At 42.7% G+C, this 21,652-nt stretch overlaps 2 protein-coding genes across 5 annotated transcripts in view; one reads left to right on the forward strand and one right to left on the reverse strand.

The window, feature by feature from the left end:
* mctp2b (multiple C2 domains, transmembrane 2b) overlaps positions 1-15,538 on the forward strand; it is a 37,099-nt gene extending 21,561 nt beyond the window's left edge. For all 4 annotated transcript variants that reach the window (XM_083940126.1, XM_083940125.1, XM_083940128.1 and 1 more), the window contains 13 exons: positions 27-213; positions 2,179-2,272; positions 2,369-2,471; positions 2,634-2,736; positions 2,926-3,027; positions 3,143-3,217; positions 4,266-4,385; positions 7,650-7,763; positions 9,843-9,884; positions 11,469-11,578; positions 12,596-12,705; positions 13,716-13,813; positions 14,883-15,538. In XM_083940126.1, the coding sequence (XP_083796252.1) occupies positions 27-213; positions 2,179-2,272; positions 2,369-2,471; positions 2,634-2,736; positions 2,926-3,027; positions 3,143-3,217; positions 4,266-4,385; positions 7,650-7,763; positions 9,843-9,884; positions 11,469-11,578; positions 12,596-12,705; positions 13,716-13,813; positions 14,883-14,930 (1,306 nt within the window). In that variant the 3' untranslated portion in view covers positions 14,931-15,538. The remainder of the gene's footprint in view (positions 1-26; positions 214-2,178; positions 2,273-2,368; positions 2,472-2,633; positions 2,737-2,925; positions 3,028-3,142; positions 3,218-4,265; positions 4,386-7,649; positions 7,764-9,842; positions 9,885-11,468; positions 11,579-12,595; positions 12,706-13,715; positions 13,814-14,882) is intronic.
* A 4,850-nt stretch (positions 15,539-20,388) lies between these two features.
* LOC310947297 (high choriolytic enzyme 1-like) lies at positions 20,389-21,174 on the reverse strand (the record flags this gene model as incomplete). The annotated part of the gene is made up of 1 exon (XM_083914083.1): positions 20,389-21,174. One exon carries the CDS (start codon positions 21,172-21,174, stop codon positions 20,389-20,391), a length of 786 nt encoding a protein of 261 aa, XP_083770209.1.
* Positions 21,175-21,652: the final 478 nt, after the last annotated feature.

Raw genomic sequence — 21,652 nt, forward strand, 5'->3', positions numbered from 1 at the left:
GTGTGTGTGTGTGTTTGTGTGTACAGGTGTGAATATGACCTGTCCAGGGTAGCTTTCAATCAGAGGCAGCTGGTCACACACTCTCTGGACCAGGGGAGAGGACGCTTGGTTTTCCTGCTTACACTGAACACATGCAGCGGCGTCTCCATCTCTGACCTCTGCGCCGCACCACTTGATGAACCCCAGGAACAACAGAACCAGCTGGACAACTATGTCAGTACATGCTACTGCTGTTTACTGTACATTGTTTCGCACTTCACTGTTCCAGTTGAAGTATCAGTAAAACTGACACTTTTACCGGATTGTTATCAGTGAAATCTTTTATTGAATTTTGAAATCTAAGAGCAGCCGGTGACAGAGAGAGAAACTGAGCTCTGGGTCAGTCTAAATATTGTTAATTAAGGCAAGGAAAAGCCCACTACAATAGCAGATAAAGACATGTATGATAATCTTACCATATATTTTAGTTTATCAAACAAACAATAAATCCAGATTCATTCATAGTTTCAACTAATTTATGACAATTTTATAAACTGAACTTAGTTTGGAACCTCGCTGTTATCAGCCATGCAGACCACATTGCCTGTGGATGCAATTAGATGGACCTACAGCCAATCAGAGCAAGGAAACAACGTTACACTGAGTGACACATGCAAGTTGAGGGGATGCTTGATATGTTTTGAAACAGGAAAACAATGAAACATTCTCAAATTACAGCTAAACAGTACACCTAAATGCGTTTATGAAAACATTTGTCGTGAGAAATAGTTAACACAGTAAAAGACTCTTGTTTCCTGTTTGAGCAGCGCTGCCTAGTTTGACAGTTTGATCTGAGTTTCCTGAGCCTGGTCAGCTGTGCTGGATGCACCTGCAGACTGGACGATGACGCTGTCAGTCATCATTTCAAACCCGCCCCACATTGGATAAATAATTATGATTGGTCCGACAGATCCCAAGCTGCTGGAGCTCTACAGATTTGTCAGGCTAGGTAAAACATGATTAGATTTAACAATTAGGGATTAAAAAATAAGCCAGTTTATGTTATTTAAGTCTAGGGCTGCAATTCTCAATTTAATTGTGAAAATGTTGATTATTTTTTGGATTATTTCATTAGTTGTTTGTCTTGAGAATTTCTAAATATGGTGAAATATGTTGATCAGTGTTTCCCAAAGCCCAAGATGACATCATCCAATGTCTTGTTTTATCACAAGTCAAAGATATTCCGTTTACTGACATAGAAAAGAAACAAGAAAATAAAAAAACACCCAAGCTCAAACCGATTAATTGATTATCAAAACAGTTGATGATTAATTTAATAGTTTACAGCTAATCAGTCAATCTTTGCTGATCTTTTTAAGTGTAAACTGTTCCCATGATTCTTGCTGCACTTAATGTGTTGGAAAGCCAAGAGATGGCAGTAACTGCCAGGTAATGTGCTGGGAGTCAGTGTTGAGCTCAAGTGTTTGACATCTAGTTTCGGTTAGGTGATCATAGTGAGGTGGTCTGTTAATATAAGATACAGTTTGGTTGCCTTGAGAAGGTATACAACCTCTGGTAAAACATACTTAATGATGCACAGAGAGGATATTTATGTAGATCTCAATCAAAGCTGCACTCAGTTCAAAGCCTTCCATGTTTTATGTGCGTATCTTACCATCGAGAATGTAGAATGAAGAAAAGACATCACCCAGATCCCTCCATACCTTCATCAAGTATCCGGTCTCAGGACCAAAATGCTGTTTTCTCATTATGATTATAGCAAGAAAGAAAAAGTGTGCAGGAGTCATTACCTTTATTTTTTTCAAACAACATACTGTAACTTGCAAAAGCACTCTTTTCCCCAAAACGTATTTGATTACAACATATACTACATAACTGCTTGAAATAATTTATTTTGTGCAAAGTGTACACATGTATAGACTATATAAACAGGATCTATGATGTGAATCTCACACTTAATAAATTTTAAGTGACACATGATTCGTTTTAAGGAAATATTTGATCATATCGCAGATTTTTTCCTAACATTGTGTAATAGGGTATTTTTTATTGTTCTCACTACTGCACTTGAATGAAAAGGGAAGTCTAAAACTAGCCTTGGTAGCAGTATGTGCTCTGTGAGTGTTTTCTAATTTCAGTGTATTCCTGTACCTCTTGCTTCCTGTCTGTCCCCCGCAGAGTTTGAAAAGGTCCATTGAAAACCTCCGAGATGTTGGTTTCCTTCAAATCAAGGTCATCAAAGCTGCAGATTTGCTGGCGGCTGATTTAAATGGTATGCCACACGTTTGGATTTTGGTTCTTTGTCCTTTAGTTACAGTAAAAGGGACAGAGGGAGGCCAGGGTGAACGTGTTTTGTTGTGTTCTGCAGGCAAGAGTGATCCCTTCTGTGTGTTAGAGCTGGGGAACGACAGACTGCAGACTCACACAGTCTACAAGAGCCTCTACCCAGAGTGGAATCAAGTCTTCACATTGTCAGTTTGAGCCCCCCCCCCCCCCAATTTAACCAAATTTTCACATAAATACTACATGATGTATGTGTGCTGTACTGTATGTTGTTTGACAACCAATTCAAAAGCTGGGACTTGATGCTAATGTTTGAGTGGGATATCTGACCTCCTTGTTTGTCTCTGCAGCCCTGTCAAAGACATTCATGATGTTCTCGTGGTGACTATCTTTGATGACGATGGAGACAAGGCGCCAGACTTCCTGGGAAAAGTCGCCATTCCCCTGCTCTCGGTACACACTACCTCACTGAGAGTCTGTCATGCAGACAATAGACGAATCTCTTTACACTCTGTGTCTAAATGAAAGTGAAGAGGGCGATAACACTCCAGCACGTTGCAGACTTGCTAAGATGTAATCCAGCATGACTGATGGTCAGGTTCATGGATGAGTTCAGCACCTGATGCCCTTTCTGTCCCACAGATCCGCAGGGGACAGCAGATCAACCTCCCGCTGAAGAAAGAGGACTTAGGTGGGCTGTCGAAGGGGAGCATCACTCTGGAGCTGGAGGTTATTTTTAACCCTGTAAGTAAAAGTTCAGCCTGTAACAAGGACGTGTGCATGATGGTTATGAAAGATGGGCCTGATTCTGTCTCCTTCTTAGTGCTTCATGGATTTTTTTCTTTCTTAAATCTATCAGGTCAGAGCGAGTGTACGAACCTTCCAACCAAGGGAGAGGAGATTCATGGAGGATAATCCAAAATTTTCCAAAAAGGTTTGACACAGCTCGGATTTATTTGTTGGTGAATCAGCGTTTTGCATTCAAAACTATCTATTTTGTTATGCACATGGTACATTTCGATTGAAAGTTATTTTATTTATCTAGAGCAGCGTACACTTACATAAAGAGGGTAGAATATCAGCCTCAGCTCCATTGGTACTGAATCCATTTGTTGATCAATGAATTAGTTAACGGACAGAAAATGAATCTGCAGATTTGCTTCTTTACTTTCTCTTACGGTCGTAAACTGAATGTCTGTGGGTGTTAGACTGTTGGTCAAACAGAAGGATTGATGTGAAGATTTTAAATTTGTGGAATTTGGGATTCTTTTTACATTTTATTGACCAAACAATTCATTATTAAAGAAAAGTATGGGCAAATTAATCGATAAAGAAATGAATTAAATCACGACAAGTTGTACAAATGTTACCATGTTTGTTATCAGTTAGCTCTTTATAAATTCAACATGAAAATATTGTTCATAATCTGAACATGTTGAACATTGTACTTTTTTTCCCTCTGAAAACCAGCGAGTGCAGAAGCAAAGACTTTCCTTTGACTGAATTAGTTGAATTGAGCTTTAATTGACCCCAACTGTGACTGAGTTTGTCTCCACTGTTCTGCTACATTAGTTTGATATACAGTGTGCAAGACAGGGTGCCTGACTGTCTGTACTTCCCACAAAGACTCATTGTTGTCGGACAATACATTGCTCACCAACGCCAAAATTGGCTTACGCACTGAGGACTGTGATCGTAATGTACAGGGTTTCCTTCTGTTTTAATGTTGAAAGTCTTGGTTGACAAAATCAGGTCAGATTACTGACGTTTTTTGCCCCCCCTGACCACAGTGGCTCATGCATGCCAAAACCAACCAGCCCTCACTGTTACACTAGCTGACTGGACGTTTCCTGTTTGGTATGCTTTTACAAAATTAAACCTGTACACAATGAAACCATCATTAAGAGCATGTTTATCCATGTTTAAAACATACCTAATGTAATATTAATGTGTGCTGCACGTTTATTATCTGTATCTTTCAGGCTCTGGCCAGGAACGTGCTGCGTGTTCAGACATTGTACAGGGCTATCATGTCGACTCTGCAGTACATCAAAAGCTGCTTCCAGTGGGAGAGCGTTCAGAGGAGCCTGCTAGCCTTCCTGGTGAAGTGCCTTAACTGCTTATCAACACACTATCTGCATTTCCCTCTGTTTTCCCTCCAAGCTGCGGAAGACAACTGCAGTCTGGCTATCCCCTACTTGAACTCTCCAAGCGAGATTCTTAATCAATGCGGTGTTGGGCTCAGCAGAAACACAGGCTTGGCCCGTCTCTGTGTTGGAGCGGACGCTCTCAGCATTGTGTGTCTCGTGGATGCAGAGTTAAGCCTCAGCTGGAGAGAGTAGAGTCCCAGTGGAGTCGAGATAGTCTATTTTTGTTCTACTTCCCTGACAACTCATTAACCCTCTGCCCAATCTGCGCACGGTTTGATTTAGACCCCATTATGCAGACAGGAGTCCAATTAAAAGGCACTTCAGAGATAAGGCTTATTCTCCATCCTCCCATTGTTAAATACAAGTGTTGAGCAAGTGTGCGGACAGAAACGCAGGAGAAACCTCTCAGTCCTTGTCTTTAAACGCAAAGTGGAGTGATCCTTTTGACATTTTTCTGCCAGATGTAGCTCATTTGAAATGGCGTACAGCAAGTTGTGCATTTGCTTTGCAGGCAATTAAGGTCATTGAAAGTTCTTTTTGTTTTTGCGGCTGATGTCCTGAAGATGGCACTAAAGTTTTGCTCAGTATCTGAAGACTTTCCTGTGAGACTTGTAAAGAGATACTGTACGCAAGCCAATAGTACAGTTTGTTCAATTTGCTGTGAAAAATGGGAGCTGCAGCACAGAGCTGTTATCTGAACAGAAGCCACTCTTTAGCTCAGAGTCATGTGGTTAGTTTTTCATTTAGGATCACTTGGATCTCTAGAAACTGTGTCGTCCAACCTGGGGTCAGGGTCAGGCATTCTTAAGAATACCCAATCCCCCCACATGTAGAGTTAATTATCAGGGATAATTTTGTTGTTTTTCCCCTGAGCGATCAGACACACACTCGAGCACAAATCATACAGGCATGAACAAGCGCCCAATGTACACACACAGCCTCCCACTGCATCTCAGGGTTTGAAAGACAGTACCATCTGTACTCATGTTTCACACTCGCAGCGCAGGCTGCCATTTCAAGCCTCAGCAAGAAGAAATAAATGCCTGCTTTATACTGCCACATGAGAGTAAAGAATCAAAGCTTCACTCTCCATGACAGGGTGGAAGTGCAACATCTGCCGATTGTCAGACACCTTCACGCAGGGCGATTTTGTCAGTGCAGTTTAAATGTACGGGTTATCCCAGTGAGAAGCATCAATCCTACAGTAGCAGCCTTTATAGACTATAATAGATCACAGGCTGTAGCTCAACATTATTTAAGAATAATATATTTTTACATTATTTACAATCGTTTAAGGCAATGGACAGTGTAATGGTCACTGTAGCTCCTGTTTGTATTCCAATGCTACCTGAGAGTCTGTAGTACTTCTCTGACAGTCTGTAGTACTTCTCTGTATTTTCGATATATACTCTTTAAGAACTGTGCGCCACAGACCATGTGTGCTCTCATGCTTTCTGACCGACACTATGATAACCTGGTCAGTTCACAGCAACACAATTTTATGACAATTCAACTACAGACCCAGTTTACTGAAGAGGAGTGGCATCCAGATGATCTAAGTTTGATTCCGTTTTACTGAGAAACACCTGATGACAGAGGTGTTATAATCTGCCTGTGAATCAGCGACCTTGTGATTTTAACAGGCCGTGTTGGTAGACCTGTGATTGTGCTGACGAGTGAGCATGTGAATATACAGTTTTCTATTAATAATAATATTTGCCAAAATGAAGCAAGAGGAGTTCAGTGACCATCCAGTGTGTTTGGGAGTCTGTGGAACATTGGGGGTGGGTACCCCACCGTGAAGAGAGGTCTTGAATTACTTGCTCAATTCGCTACTGCTAAATTCAAAACACTTTGCAGCTACCGCCTTACTCCTGGTATGACCAGTAGCTTATAGAAGCAAATGTTTTGGTAGATATTATGGTTCATTGACTTTTATGACTCTTCTCCACTTTTGGCATTATCCCGTGATAATCCATAATAATCAGGAGCTGCTGTAACGTAAAGGTTCCACGGTACCGCTTTAATACAATGAATGTTGTGAATGATGTCAGCGATATCCGTGCTCTTGGATTACCGCTGTGCCATGCAAACCCTTCCCCGAGCATTAGTGTGGAAATCCCGCTGCATTCTGAAAATATGCTACCCTCCGGTTCAGTAGCTCTCCCAACATTAAGTTTCTTTCTTTTTTTCTCTCTCTGATCTGGATTGCATTTCCAGAGCCCGTTTTGCTGTTGAAGGCTGTGTAATGCCTCTCAAGTTGAAATAGGCTGTAATTATCACAATCTTTATGGCCTGGGTATACATTTCCACTAAAGCGTGACTTGGCTTTCCCCTGTCCTGGCTCCCCCAGTCATTATAAAGTCCGCTCTAATAAAACCTATCCCTTTCAGTGAGGAATTGTTTTTTTCTTCTGTCCCAGGCCCTGTTTTGGCTCGTGATAACACAGACAAGAGCATGCTTGGCTTTTTGCACATTAAATCTGATGGTGATAGTGGTGGTGGGGTCGGGTGGGGTGGGGGCGGATCTGCCATCTTTTATGTCAGTTGGTGCCTCAGAGGAGAGTGATGTCTTTACCAGATGTTCACTTCTATTTTTATTAGCATATAAAACCGTGTAAACCTTTCCCCACGCCTTGTGGCTCACTGCCATTTTGGCCCGGCGCTGCCTCTGTGGCAGGATTATTTTATCGTTCCATTTAGCCGTGCAATCGACATATCACAGGCCATTTTTCTCTATCCTCTTATCCTCTTTGACCTGGGCCACGCACAGGTGGAATCACATTTAGCGCCATTATAGATGTTAATGACACATTCAAACACAGAGTCCCCGTGGCTGCAGTGAATCGTGTGGTCGGCTTTAATGTACACAAGATGAGAGGGGCAGCTCAATTAGACTTATGTGGTTAATGTCAATGCATATACAGGGGGTGGAGGGGGAGTCAGTCCAGCTGAGCGGAGTGGTCGCCCTTCACAGTGTATGCATTATAACTGTATGCAGGAAGAAAGGCTTTGATAGTGCCAGGATAGCCTTCATCAGCTTGACCACTGCTAATTAAATCAATAGCAGATTGGATCAACCTTTAGCTAGCGGGGATTCAGGAACTATTGAAAATGTCTTTGGATGTGACTTAATGAAGAGCACTTTGTTTCATACTCCCACCCCCCTTGTGTCTGACCTCACTGATATCTGACCTCTGTGCCCCTCCGCCTGCAGGTGTTTCTGGTGACAGTGTGGTACTGGGAGTTTTACATGCTGCCCCTCTTCCTGGTCCTACTCATCACGTGGAACTACCTTCAGATCCAGTCCGGTCGGGTCAGTCAGGACGTGGTGAGTCCAGCCCCAGTTTCATTAGCCACGTCCCTCTTCTTCTTCTCCTGCTGCTGCTTCGTGTTCACACTTCGTTTTTATTTGCAGAAAAACAACCCACCTCAATGACATTTTGCTGGTTTGTTTCCATAGCAACTAGCTGCACCTAGCTACATAATAATAAAATAACACATAAGCATAGAAAAATAGACTAAGGCAATATGTCATTATAGCCAAAACTAATTTGCACTGCTTATCCAATGCTGCTTTCTTCTCAGTTCGCTTCTAGTTATTGTCCTGAATCCGTCCTCCTCTTCACTGTAATTGGTCTGTTGCCCTCTTCTTGTTGTGACCGGTCAAATTACACAAGGTTTTTAGCACCATGCTCTGAAAAGGTCAAAATTCACAGTGCTTTTTTCCGCACTGTGAACACTCTCGTTTCACAGGAAAAAGGATGGATTCTTCTGTGCTCAGTGTGGAGGAGCAGCTGTATTTACACAGACTATAGGTTACAGTAAATTACATACACGGTGCACTGTTCAGACAACAATGCACTTCATTATATTGTAGCATCAGGGAAATATTAGCTGATTTTCAACCATGTAGGACTGCAACTAATGATTTTTTTTTGAGAAATCTGTTGTTTTTTTAACAGACCAACAGTCCTTACACAAAGATATTGCACATACAATGATTCATAACATTGATAAATAAACCAATTATCAAAATATCTCATCTCATCTTCAACTGCTTATCCGGGGTCGGGTCTCGGGGGCAGCAGCTCCAGCAGGGGACCCCAAACTTCCCTTTCCCGGGCCACATTAACCAGCTCTAACTGGGGGATCCCAAGGCGTCCCCAGGCCAGTGTGGAGATATAATCTCTCCACCTGGTCCTGGGTCTTCCATGAAGGCCTTCTCCCAGCTGGACGGGCCTGGAACACCTCCCTAGGTGTGGCTGAACTTCGGCCGCTTGCACCCGCTGTGCAAGATAAATTATCAAAATAACTGACAGATAATTTATGTCAATCAAGTAATCGATTAATGGACTAATCATTTCAGCTTTACAACAGTGTTAATGAATATACGGTATGGAAATGTGACACTAAAGTCATTTTACATGCATGACAGATTTTGGGAGAATAAAACTGACGCAAAGGTGTGAACTAGTGATAAGTAACTAGTGAGCAGTGTTGTGCTAGTTACTGAAATGGTAATAAGTTACTTCCTCATTAAAAAATAAACTAAATGACATTACTGATTTGAGAAGTAATGTCTTTGATAAGTAATGTTTTAGCTCATTTTAAAATAACATTGTATATATCATTTAGTATAGCCTGTCAGCCTTTCAGTAATGGTAATTTAGTTAATCTCTAACACCTGCTTCATCAGGACACTGTGAGTAATCAAATTGTATCCACAGTGCTGGCAACATGAGCAAACAACCTCTTAAGTGTCATCAGGTTTTTATTCATATGTTGCTCAATCCTGATTGGTTTACAAATAATGTGTGACATCACCTTTTTTCCCTTTGAGTCCCACCCACTTCAAACCAGACCAAACAAAACATGATGATGAAAAAAATATAAGATAAAGAACGCTGTTTGAACGTATTCAGGATCAGATTGAGGGGAAAAAAGTGTTTTTCAGGGCCTTTAATTTGGTTGTTGGTTTCATTTTGCAACAAAAGGACAAAAACAAGTGCTGTGAGAGTGAACAAGAGCTGTGAGATGCTAAAACGCTCAGTAGAGCTGAGGGGGGCTGCAGAGCCGGTTGATAATCCTCTATGGTATATATAAGTACTCATGTGAGCTACTGTTGATATGAAAACATTGATCACTGCTGCTTTAACATATTCTGGTATAGAAATGTGAGTTGCCTTGGTTTTTGGTGAACAAAGCCAACACGGCCTGTCCGTCAGCTGTCCTGCAGAGTGTTTTTGGAGGCTGACCTCAGGGTCACAGCTGATCCCTGCACTTTGTCAGATGACGACCCCATGGGCACACCGGAGTTCATACAGAGTCCCAGCGTTAAAATGAGACACAGTTTATATGGTACAACATCCTAACTCTCTGATACAGTTGTTGTTGCTGTTGTTTTCAGGACAATATGGATTTGGGAGATGAGGATGAGGATGATGAGAAGGTATGTACCTGTGTTTTTTTTGTTTGCAGTTCTTTGCTGACTAAGCGTCTGTATTTCTAGTACACACCGATAATAGAAAGGTTTATTTTGACATGGTGACTAAAGTATCTGCATATAATCTATGATTTCATGTCGTTAAGCTCTTTATTCAGTACTAAATCTTCTGATGCATTTTGATTCCTGCCAGCCACGAGCTGGATTTTTTTTTTTTTTTTCTGTAAACTTACCAAAAGACATTTGAGCTTAATGAAGACCTCACCGACCCGTTTCCACATGTCAAAACATATTCATATGCTAATAGAGGGGAGGGGGAAAAGGTTCTGCTGCATTTGGGAAAGTCCCTGAGCTTAACACACCATATAATACCATCAATATGGAACTAATGACAGCACTTAGACATGCCTTTTCAAAGCTCATTTTAAAAGTTGGCGTTGAAAGTGTCTACAATGCTTTTAGGCAATGAAATATTCCTGCAGAGTGACAGCAGTTTGAATGGCCTGCGTCGGCCTGATGTAAAGTGGTTCTCATACTGGTTGCAGTGGGAACATGACCCTGAAATGGCTCAAGTGCTTTGGAGCAGTGGGGAGGTTTGATGCATGTTTGACTGAGGTGAAAGTGAATTGTCCAACATGTGGTTGTTGAGACTGATAGTGGCTGTACATGTGGAATATCCCAGGTTTGCTCGCCTCTACAGCTCTTTTCCCAGGCTCGTCTGGATGGCACCGAGCCAGCAATCCCTCACAGAAGCAAACATATATCACAGAGATGGCATAGTGACAAAGACCATGGCTTTAGCCAGTAAACAGTCCCCTGATACCGACCAGCCCTCCGCCCCCAGCTCCTCTCTTTAGTCCTCCCTAACCCTCCTTCAGTCTCCCTGCGTTTGATGTGGACATGTGTCCGTGTCTCTGTCTGAAGTCTGGCTCTCACTCAGAGAGTCTGGTCTCCTCTGTTTACTTTAAAGCCATCTTTCCCTCCCGGGATCTGGACTCGCCTGAGAACGGTGCCTTGACTCTTTCACGATGTGAAGCCCAATCCCATTCTGAAGAGCTTTTACTTCAAAAAGCCATCTTTTAATTTGCTGTTAACGTATGTGCCTTTACATTCACATTTTGCAGATGCTCTAATCCAGAGCGCCCTTCAAAGAGTCAATGTTTACGTGTCTTTCTCAGAGACACTTGTAAGACAGACATTATTATTAAAGGGCTTAAAGTTTCAGGCATCATGTCTGATTTGAGACATAGAGCCGTTTGAAATTCACTTAACACTTAATTCTATACATGGTACATTTTCCTCCTGGACATTTAGTACTGAAGGTACTTTCAACAGTGATTTAATGAGCTGCTTGTCTGACAGGCTCACTAATTATTATAGCAACCATCACAAACCTTTGATTAGATTCATTATTTTTTATGTACTTTTGTTGATATTCTAATACAAGTACCTGCTGAAACTGATCTACTTTCCCCTCAATAAAAATCCTCACCAATGCAAATAACAAATAAGAGACGTTAACATACCCTTTCAAACTTTGTGTTGGACCGTCTGAAGACTTTCTGTTTGTTTTTTTGTCTTTCGCTGTAGGAGTCCGAGAGAAAAGGGCTGATGGAGAAAATCCACATGGTCCAAGAAACAATCATCACGCTTCAAAACCTGCTGGATGAGATCGCCTGTTTTGGAGAGAGGATCAAAAAGTAAGAATTTAAGATCTGTCATGATTTACAGTTCACTAGATTTATTTGATGCATCTCAAATGATCACGTTATGAAATGGTTTCTAAGTATAACGTTTTCTTAAAATGTCGTATGTCCTGAAAATTTTAAAGGTCCCATATTGTAAAAAGTGAGATTTCCCATGTCTTTTTATTTATAATAAACCAGGTGCTCCAAGAAGTACCACAACTAATTTCCCAGTCTGGGATCATTAAAGTAATTCTATTCTAACTCTCAATCCTCAGAGAAATGCACACAGCCCGTATTCAGAAAATGTCACTTTAAAACGAGCCACCAGGATCTTTGTACGGTTGTGATGTTGCAACTATACATAGGTAGAAAGTGACACTAAAGTGCGGTTATAGCCGTTCCCTGGCTGCAGTGACGGTGCAGAGATGAAGAGGGAGCATGTGTAGGAGACCCAGAAACACTGACCAATCAGAGCAGACTGGGCTTTTTCCGGAGGGGGGTCTTAAAGAGACAGAAGCTAAAACGGAGGGTGAATACAGGTATATTCAGACAGACAGTGTGAGGAAATTAGTTTTTTTTAAGATTATTTTTTGGGCAGTATTCAAGCCTTTATTCAGTAGGACAGACAGGGAATGGGGTGAGAGAGAGAGAGAGAGAGAGGGGGGGGGGGGGGAGAGACATGCAGCAAAGGGCCACTGCCTCTGGGACCTTCAGCCTCTGCAACTGCTCTAACCAGTGCGCCAGCGGCCGCCCCAATAATGTATTTTTTGATCATTAAAACCTGTAAACATGTTCTAATAGAAACTCAAAATACAAGTATGTACCTGATAATGAGAACAATAGGGGAGCTTTGTCATACTCTAATTATCTTATCCTGTAATTATCCAACACAAAAGGAAAAAGTCTGCATTAGAGGGGCCTCTGTTACATTTTGTTTAACTTCAAGTTCTTTATTGTTTGCACAATCTGTGAATTAAGTTGAAACCAAAATTGTTCCCCAACACTTAGAGATTTTTCTTCATTTGTCAGCACTTTCAACTGGTCGGTGCCATTTCTGTCCAGTCTGGCTTTGCTGGTCTTTGCCATTGCAACAATCCTTGTTTACTGCATCCCTGTTCGCTACGTGGTTTTATTATGGGGTGAGTCTCAAACACTGTTTATGACTGTATGTCATCTGTTTCTTCTTCTGCTGATGTGTCCATTTGCCTTTATTTACCTCTTCACTCCTCAAAGACCCTGTCCACTAACTCACCTAATTTCCCATCATGGTAAAGATCCTTATTTTTATTTATTATTATGAGATTTACATGCTCACAGGAGTATTTGCTCCTGAGAGTTCTTCCCCATTATTTTCTTTACCATTAGCTACTGATAATGTTTCTCAAACTTTGTTCAATATTGTAAACCCCCCCCCCCCACACACACACACACATTTTTGGACATCGCAAAACTTTTTTGGGTAGGATAAAAAAGCCTATATTAAGAAGGACAATACAGAGCTCCAGCACCCCTATCACTAAACAACACATAAATGTAACATTTCAAATGTTTAAAATCCATTACTAAATTCAAGTCAAACCAATATTTTGTCACCATGCAATAACACAGAGACAGCATTGTAGCTGCAGTAGTAAGTTGCACTTTCTGTGTTGCCAGATGTCATGCTTTTTCGCACAAATCCATTTTCTTGATTTTGTCTGTCATTCAATATTGAAACTGGGTCACAGTGAACAAGCATAACTGTGCACATGATTGCTTTTGTTGAAAGTTTACCGCAGTTAACAAATGCATTTAAATTACTTACAGTATATTGGATATAAAATGTGGTTTATAGAACTTACAATTACATTTTTTTTAATTGAATATTAAGTATTATTATTTTAGGAATTATGCATGACTGATATTTATCAAATCAACATTTAAAAGAAATCTCCTGTACCTCTTGCAGCCTTCCAAAGTACCCTGTACCCCAATTTAAGAAACCCTGGTCTAAAAAGTAAAAGAAGAGACAGGCACATACTGTAGTACTTAAAGCAATATGTCTTGGACAGCATGCATCTGCTCTGCAGGCATTTGTTTGTGTGGAAACAAAGAGTGCAACCACAAGAGACTAGTGCTAATGATATGTTGGTGTGAATTTCTGTTTTAGGTATCAATAAATTCACCAAGAAATTACGGAACCCGTACAGCATTGACAACAATGAAGTGCTTGATTTCCTGTCGAGGGTTCCTTCAGATGTGCAGAAGGTAAGTCCCGCTGGATCAGCCGGCCAGGAAGCCCAAAATCCCAGAGCCCGCTGGCTTTGCGTTTTACTTAAACAACTCCCAGGCATTCTTCCCTCTTGTCTGTATAATTAGCTTCATCTGTATAATTATGTAGCCCTGTATAATTTCTGTTGTGTTTTGGTCATGATACATCCCTGGTGGAGGTCTGCTGCTTAGCAAGGCAAGCTTTTCCCAGGCTGAGAGGGGAGACGCTGCTGCTGCTGGCGGTGTCTCCTGGATGAACTCCCCTCCCTCAGCAACAGCAACATACCCGTCTGCACACTGTATCTGCAACTCACACCAACCAAATAGAAACAAAATAAGTTGGAGCTGATTTTGTAGAATAACTGACATCACTTTCCACGGCAGAGGAAAGTTCAAACAATACGAGTGAACATGAGCCGCTCTCTCTCAAAGCCACCAGAGACGTAAATCTTACACTTGTGATGTCATCAAGTATAAAGTGTGGAGCTGCTCCACACTTTATACTTGATGACATCACAACTTTAAGATGTATCACTCTAGTTTTTGGATTTGGGAGAGAGTTGTTCTTGCTAACTCATATTTTGGACTGTCTGAGACCATAATAGTGATAAGAATCATTAAAAATAAATAAAATAATAAATTCTACAGAAGTTGTCCTGAAGGTTGCACGATTTTATGTCATGGCCATTAACCAGACACCTTTTTGAAGTGTGAACGATTCACAAGAAATCTATTGTCTTTCTCTCCTCTACCATGCGTGTCCTCTCTTCTTCCTTTATTTCCTCCGTCTTCTCTCTTTTTACCAACTGTCATCTCTCCTCCTCACCCTCTCTGCCTCTGTCCTTTTCTCTCTAAGCTGTTTGACCCCATTTGCCTCCTCCCTCCCCGCCTTCGATGCCCTTGGGCCTCTTGGTTCGGTGACTAGTCTGTACGACTATGGTCACCCTGCTCAGTAGCTTTAGTGCTTTTGCAATAGTAACTGAATAACAACAGTACAAGAAGAACAAAGAGTAATGCATTATTGGTAAAACAAGACTAATAGACTGACACTTGTGTTCCTCTGTAGGTCCAGTACAGTGAGCTGAGAGGCAGCAGGAGGAAGAAACTCTTGTAGGTGTCCTACTTATAAACTGTTTCCAGAGGATCTGCTCTTCTTCGGGTGTCTTGAAGGTTTGAATCTTTATTCGCTGTGGTGATGCACAGCCCAGCGCAGCTCACATCAACCAGCACCAAGACCAAAGAAAGAAATCCATCCTGAGGATCCTGCAGAGATTAATGTGGAGGGATTTCTCATAACTCCAAAGATTATATGTACACTTTATTCTTTTAGGTTATCAATCGGAAGCTGCTTCATTTTTATTTCCTGGGCCCAGGTTGTGTCCCCCTGCAACCAGCTGAAATATCATCTCGTATGATACTGAATGTATATGCTCGGTATGTAACATTCGTGTGTATATTTGTACGTCATTTATATGAGATAGATGTGCTAGACTTTTATTCCAAAATGGATAATTCCACCATTTGAAAAAGAAAACAGAACTGTTGCTGGGGTGGAAGTAAATTTCATTATGGGTTACTTTAAAAAGTACAAGTCATCATTATCATCAACCGTTTTTCTATATTCTGAAGAGCAAGGTCTCTGGATTTAAATATGATGAATTTTAAGGTAACAATTATTGAGGCTTTCATATGGTCATGTACAGCAATGCAAGGTAGCAAATATTCTGCATCATACTCCTTTGTTTCTTACATTTACCTTTGAAAATGGATAAAGAGTAATGTGCATACAACATTGACAGACTGATTTTACTTAGACATGACAGTATGGACTTATTTTTACACGCAAAGATGAGTGCCTAAATTTAGTTTTCTATTTCCCTTCATCCCACATAGAGGATGCACTGTGCTCTACTACTGTATTTGACTCTTTGCTTGTGAGTGGGATGGGGCAGATCTGTACACATGGAACTTTATTTATTTATGTAACTGATACCACAGATGAAGACTTTGTGTCTCATTTCTAACAGCAATAAATGCACATAATCACAGTTTAGTATATTCTGTATATTTGCACTGCCTCTTTGAATCCCCCCGCACGCCGTGTTCATCCTCTCCGTGCTCCCGTGCTGCAGGATTGTGGGCGTCTAGCAGCACAGTTTCCAAGCCCCCCTCTATTCATTAGGCTTTCATGAAGCGAGGCGAAGCTGTGCGAGACCTCACCGGCACCCGGGCTCCCCGCTGCGTTGATGGCCCTTGGGCGTCGCCACAAGCAGGAGGACCTCAGTGACCTCCACTCAGCTGCTGTGACGAGATGCCTGCAGCCAGCATCCTATCAAGCACAGCAGCCAGACAAACCTCCAGTACTGGGTTGCACAATGCTCAGGAGCAGGAGGAGGATTTTAAAACCAGCCACAAGCATCAACAGCCGCACCAATTTGGGGATTGGAGAATTGGAATAGTTAAGATGTCTGCGTTCAGAGTAATACCCTGGGATTTATGGCTTTTAAGTCAGAGCGCGTGGGCTCTGTTAGCAGCCTCTTAAATGAGAAAGGAGTAAAATTAGAGTTAAACTGCTTTCATGAAGTACAATATGAAATCCCATATTTTGTGACAAATGTGTAGCATATGAAGGTATTTGTAGATTGACCTGATTACATACTTAAGATGTCAGCATTTGGAGTGTCATTGATGTATATTAACACTGGATGGCGTGACAAAAAGCATGAATAAAACCTCCTCCAGAGAAATAAACTAAATTTCCCATAACTGCTCAATGCAATGTGCACCTAATATAATATCCTACACATTGCTAAACCATATAGAATAATTTGATGATTTGTCCAATTGTCTTGAGGACAGGATGTGGAGAATGTGGCAGACGATGACCTGTATAAGGCTTCATCTAGTTATAATGTTGACTTAGGTATTCAATATTAATAACCCACTGTCAAGGACACTAGAAGGACATCTCAATTTGACACATATAGGCTCAGCATGAATATGTATAGGCAGCGAGACGCTTCAAAATTACCAAGTAAAATCACGGTTCACACGTGGGGACTAATGTGATGTGGCATATGCATTCTGATGAGCCACAAATACTGCAGCTGATCGGTCTCAAAAGACTTGTTATAACTCAATATCAGTCCTGAGAACACTCAGCTGCGGGTGTGTGTATGTGCGTGCACAGAGTACAGAGGGTGCAAATAAAGCTCTGTAGAGGGTGCGAATGTCTAGTATCCATCAACAGTCTTTATTAATGCATTAATAACTACATACATGGGCTGTGTGTCTAGATGGTGTGAATGTGCAACATACTGAAGTGTTTCACTGGTTCCCAACATAAAACATTGCCAGTGAGCAAACTGCAGAGCAGCAGGCTGTTTCCAAACCAACAGCAAGCCTTGGTTGGTCTGTGGCTCATTCTGTCTCTATTTCTAACACTTCACCCTTAAACTGTTGCTCCTGCCTATGGACATTGAATTAACAGTATGATTTTATACTAATTTTGATGAAGAAAAGAGTGTATGGCATAAAAGCACACATACGATTAACCATCACACATTTAAGGATCTTGTTTGTTCATTCTTTCTGTTTCCAGACATCATCACTCATAAGGGATGTATTATAATCATGAAATGGGAATTATTATCATCATGGTCCTTGCTGTTGATCTCTTGCAAGCGACTTTTAACCGGCTAATGTCTTTTAACAAAGTCGGGCTTTGCTGGGTTGGAATCGGCATTCTTCTAATTCAGTCAACTAAATGTGTTGTCTACGCTCCTTAAGCACCAGGAATTGTTTGTCATAAATATATATATATATTTTAAATGTTTCACATCTCAGTTGTTTTATCCTTATTCAACAATCATTACTCCCAGTAACGAGCTTGATTTTGACCAAGTGGACATGCCCCTCACCACTCCCCATAGTGTTAACAATCCTTCAGGGAGTTAGAGTCCAGGTAAATCACAGGCACAGTGTGTACTAGCTGGGCTGTTGCCCAGAGGCTGTGGGGCCACTCTGTTGTCCCGGAGCAGGCCAACATCAAAGCCCTTGATCCAGAAGAGCCCGAGGCTATGAACAGCCGACAGCTCTGATTGACAGAAGAGATGTAAATATGATTTTGCGAGACCAACACACTGATATTAATTATAAGTTGGCCTTTGTTGGTGTTTTGTTTTATTATCTGTTTTGCTTCAGACACCTCTTGTATATCCCTCTTCTTTTTTTTTTTAACTAATTTCAGTGATCTTTCAGCTAAAATTGTGTTCGCATCACACTGTCACGTGTACATGCATAAAAAGTTTAAAAAGAGATACACAGAGGTCTTTTGTGTTTGTTGCTGTATTTAAATCTTATGAAGTGTTTATTTTTGCTGTCTAAATCACTAAATCAATCACCTGACTGGCAGAGCTCGGCTGTGGGGAATGGCTGAATGGGAGCGACGCATGCCAGCTTGCTCCTCGTTCCAGACCTTCGCTGCTGAACTTTGCAAGGTGTTCCACATGGTTTCAATGGGTCCAGACACTGTGGGATGTCTGCCGGGGTTAAGCCAGGGGAACCAGAACGGCCCGTCTGGGTGATGGGGAACGCCCTGGCCAGGTGTGGCTGGAGGGAACTATGCAGCCTTTCTTGGTTTGGACTGACGACAAGAACCTTGAATACCTCCAGTCAGCTAAGAGCCTCAACTCCCATCAGGCCCGCTGGTCTCTCTTCCTCACCTGCTTCAACTTCTCCCTCTCCCACCGACCTGGGTCACGCAACGTGAAGCCAAATGCCTTCTCTCAACAGTTCTTGGAGAAGGAGGAGCCAGCCTCTGGCCTATGACCATCCTCCCGTCATCACACATGGTTGCCTTCCTCATGTGGGAGGTGGAGGAGAGGGTTAAGGCCACCTTGGAGAACCAGTCGGGACCCTGCGCATGTCCACGTGATCGCCTGTGTGTTGTTTCTGCCCCGCAGTCTGACATCCTTCAGTAGGCCCACAGCTCTCAACTCACCTGTCATCCTGGCAATCAGCGGACTAAGTAGATTGTGCATCAAATGCCATTGGCATGGCTGGAGGAGGACACTCAAGAGTTTGTCAACGCCTGTCCCGTGTGCAACCAGCACAAGGTCCCACAGCAAGCTCCTGCGGGTCATCTGTTCCGCTGCCTGTACCCAATTGACCATGGTCTCACATCTCCCTGGATTTGATTACCGGCCTGCACCCGTCCAGTGGCCACGCCAGCAGCCTGAAAATGGTCGATCAGTTAGGCAAGATGGTCCTACCCAAGCATCCATCAGCCAAGGAAACTGCCAAACTCATGCTGCTCATGCTGCACGTCTTCAGGCTCCATGGTCTCCCCACCGATGTGGTCTCCAACAGGGGACCCCAGTATGCCTCTGTGTTCTGGAGGGAGTTCTGCACGCTTGTGGGGGCCACCGTGAATCTGTCATCCAGATTCCATCCTTAGTCAAACGGCCAAACCGAAAAAGGAGAATCAGGAGATGGAGACTTCTCTGTGGTGTATTGAGTCCAAACAGCCCTCCTGGTCCCAGCAGATGTTGTGGGTGGAGTATGGCAACAAGACTCTGACAATCTTGGCCACAAGGCTCTCCTCTTTCCAGTGTGCCTACGGGTTCCAGCCACCTCTGTTCCCTGCACTGGAGGAAATAGTTTCCCGCCTGTTTGTCCAGGCCTTCATTCGTCGCTGTCTTAGGATGTGGATCCAAGCCAGGGCGGCTCTTCTACGCTCCATGGACCATTATGCCATTGCTGCCAACCGTCACCACACCCAGGACCCCACCTGCCTTGCAGGCCAGAGGGTGTGGCTGTTGACCAGGGACCTTCCCTTGAGGGTGGAGTCTAAGAAGTTGGCACTAAAGTTCATCAGTCCCTTTTTTAATATCCAGAACGTCATTAACTCAGCGGCGGTCAGGCTCAAGTTGCCTCATTCAATGCGTGTCTATCCTATGTTCCACATGTCCAAGATCAAACTGGTCTGAGAGAGCCCCCTGGTCCCCGCCTTTACGGTGCACCACCTCCTTCCGCTCCCGCTGTCATGGGAGGGGTCTCCAATACCTTGTCGATTGGGAGGGTTAAGGTTAGGGTCAGGGTTAAGGACAGGGTTAGGGGGTATTGTAAGGCTCTACATAGGAATAGGCACTGATTGTGGAAAAAACAACATAGGACCCTTTCTATGACATGCGGGTAACATCGGACCTCTCTCAAAATAAGGGTCCTATGTTTCCCGGTCACATACAAAGCGGGGAACATGGGTACGTTGCACCACCGTGTCAACGGCACAGCTGATTGACATTTTCAATAACATTTTTTGTGTCAAAGCCTTATGAAAGTTTGCTATTTTGCTATTTTTTATGTATGTAAGAGCTGATCTACATAAGTAACGTAAGTTTTATAAGTGGAAATATATGAATAAACAAAACAGACAAAAATTGTGCTTTAATTTTATTGTGTCCAGTATCATCTGTGAATCCACACAGATTCTTTTAGATTGTGCTGTCTGCTTATCAAGGAATATTCAAACTTGTTTTCAGAAATAACAACTTTGATCAGATGTGATGTTGTTAGCATCCATACAGCCTGTTGATCCTCACAATGTCCCAGTGGGACAAGCCCTTCCTCTGGCCGATCTGGACGTTGGGGTTGGGGATGGGGGTGATGGTGTCCCTCCCGTATGCGATGGTGAAGGCTGTTCTTCCATAGTGCATGACAGAGGTGTAGTCGTAGGGAGTGTTCAGGTTGTTGGTGTCCTGCTTGTAGAAGTTGGAGGCCATCTGCTTGTTGATGTTTTCCCAGTGGATCCTGACATGGTAGTCACGGTCGCTCCTGGTCTGTTCGTGCAGGAAGCTCAGAGCGTGGTTGAGCTCGTGCTGGATGATGCCGTGGTAGAGGCAGCCCTGCCTGTTGAGAGAGACCACCTGTTTGCCTCCTGTTTTGCCCAGAGCAGAGAAACATCCGGTTCTGCTCTCAATGCTGATAAAGTCGTACTGGTTCGAACGGTAGACGAAGCGAATGCAGGTACGGCTGTGGAATCCCTTCAAGGCATATTCGATCTTCTGCTTCTCTATAGCAGTGAACTGATTGTTTATGGTAAAGGGGACAAACACCAAGCCGTTGGAGGCTTTCTTCCACATGCAGCTCTGGTACCAACACTTCATGGCGTTTCTGGTTCTGGGAACCAGCAAGTCTCCTTCCAACAGGATCTCATCGGTGCCGTTGTTGGCGGCCAGAATTCTGGTGGAGATGTCAACGTTGTCTTGGTCTTCTTCTTCATGTCCTTCCTCCTGGAGAGGAAGTGCCTGAGAGAGGCCGAGCAGGAGCAGCAGCAGCAGGCTGGCAGAGGGAGTCATCTTCAGGGTCTGTCTGGAGGCTGTGGAGCTTCTGTGGAGAGACTCCTTGAAGTTTGATCTTGGACTCAGTTCAGTCCAGGATCTTTATACTCTCCTGTGCAGGTGTGTCTGCAGGGGGATTATGGGTTGGGATCTACACTGCCATGCCTGAACAAACCACTGAAGGGAGGACTCCACAGACAAACCTTCTTTTTAAACATGGTTTCTAATCCCCCTAAAGTTTCTTTGCCAATTTGATCCCTTTTGTGGGCAACTTCCTTGCTACACAAAGCTCAGCTGGTTTTTATTTTTCTTTGGTTTAAATCTGCTTCTTTTTTCTTTTTTTTTAAGCAACCTTTACAAAAGTATATATTTTAAAATTAAATGCGTGTGACCCAAATATTCTTTCTTCACTCTCTTATGACCTGCGTAATTGAAATCCCCAGTGAGGCTTTTATGACAAGCTGTTAAAGTTGTAGCAAAAACTACATGTCCCTCT

Source organism: Echiichthys vipera (genome assembly GCF_963691815.1).
Source record: "Echiichthys vipera genome assembly, chromosome: 1".
Taxonomy (NCBI): Eukaryota; Metazoa; Chordata; class Actinopteri; order Perciformes; family Trachinidae; genus Echiichthys; species Echiichthys vipera.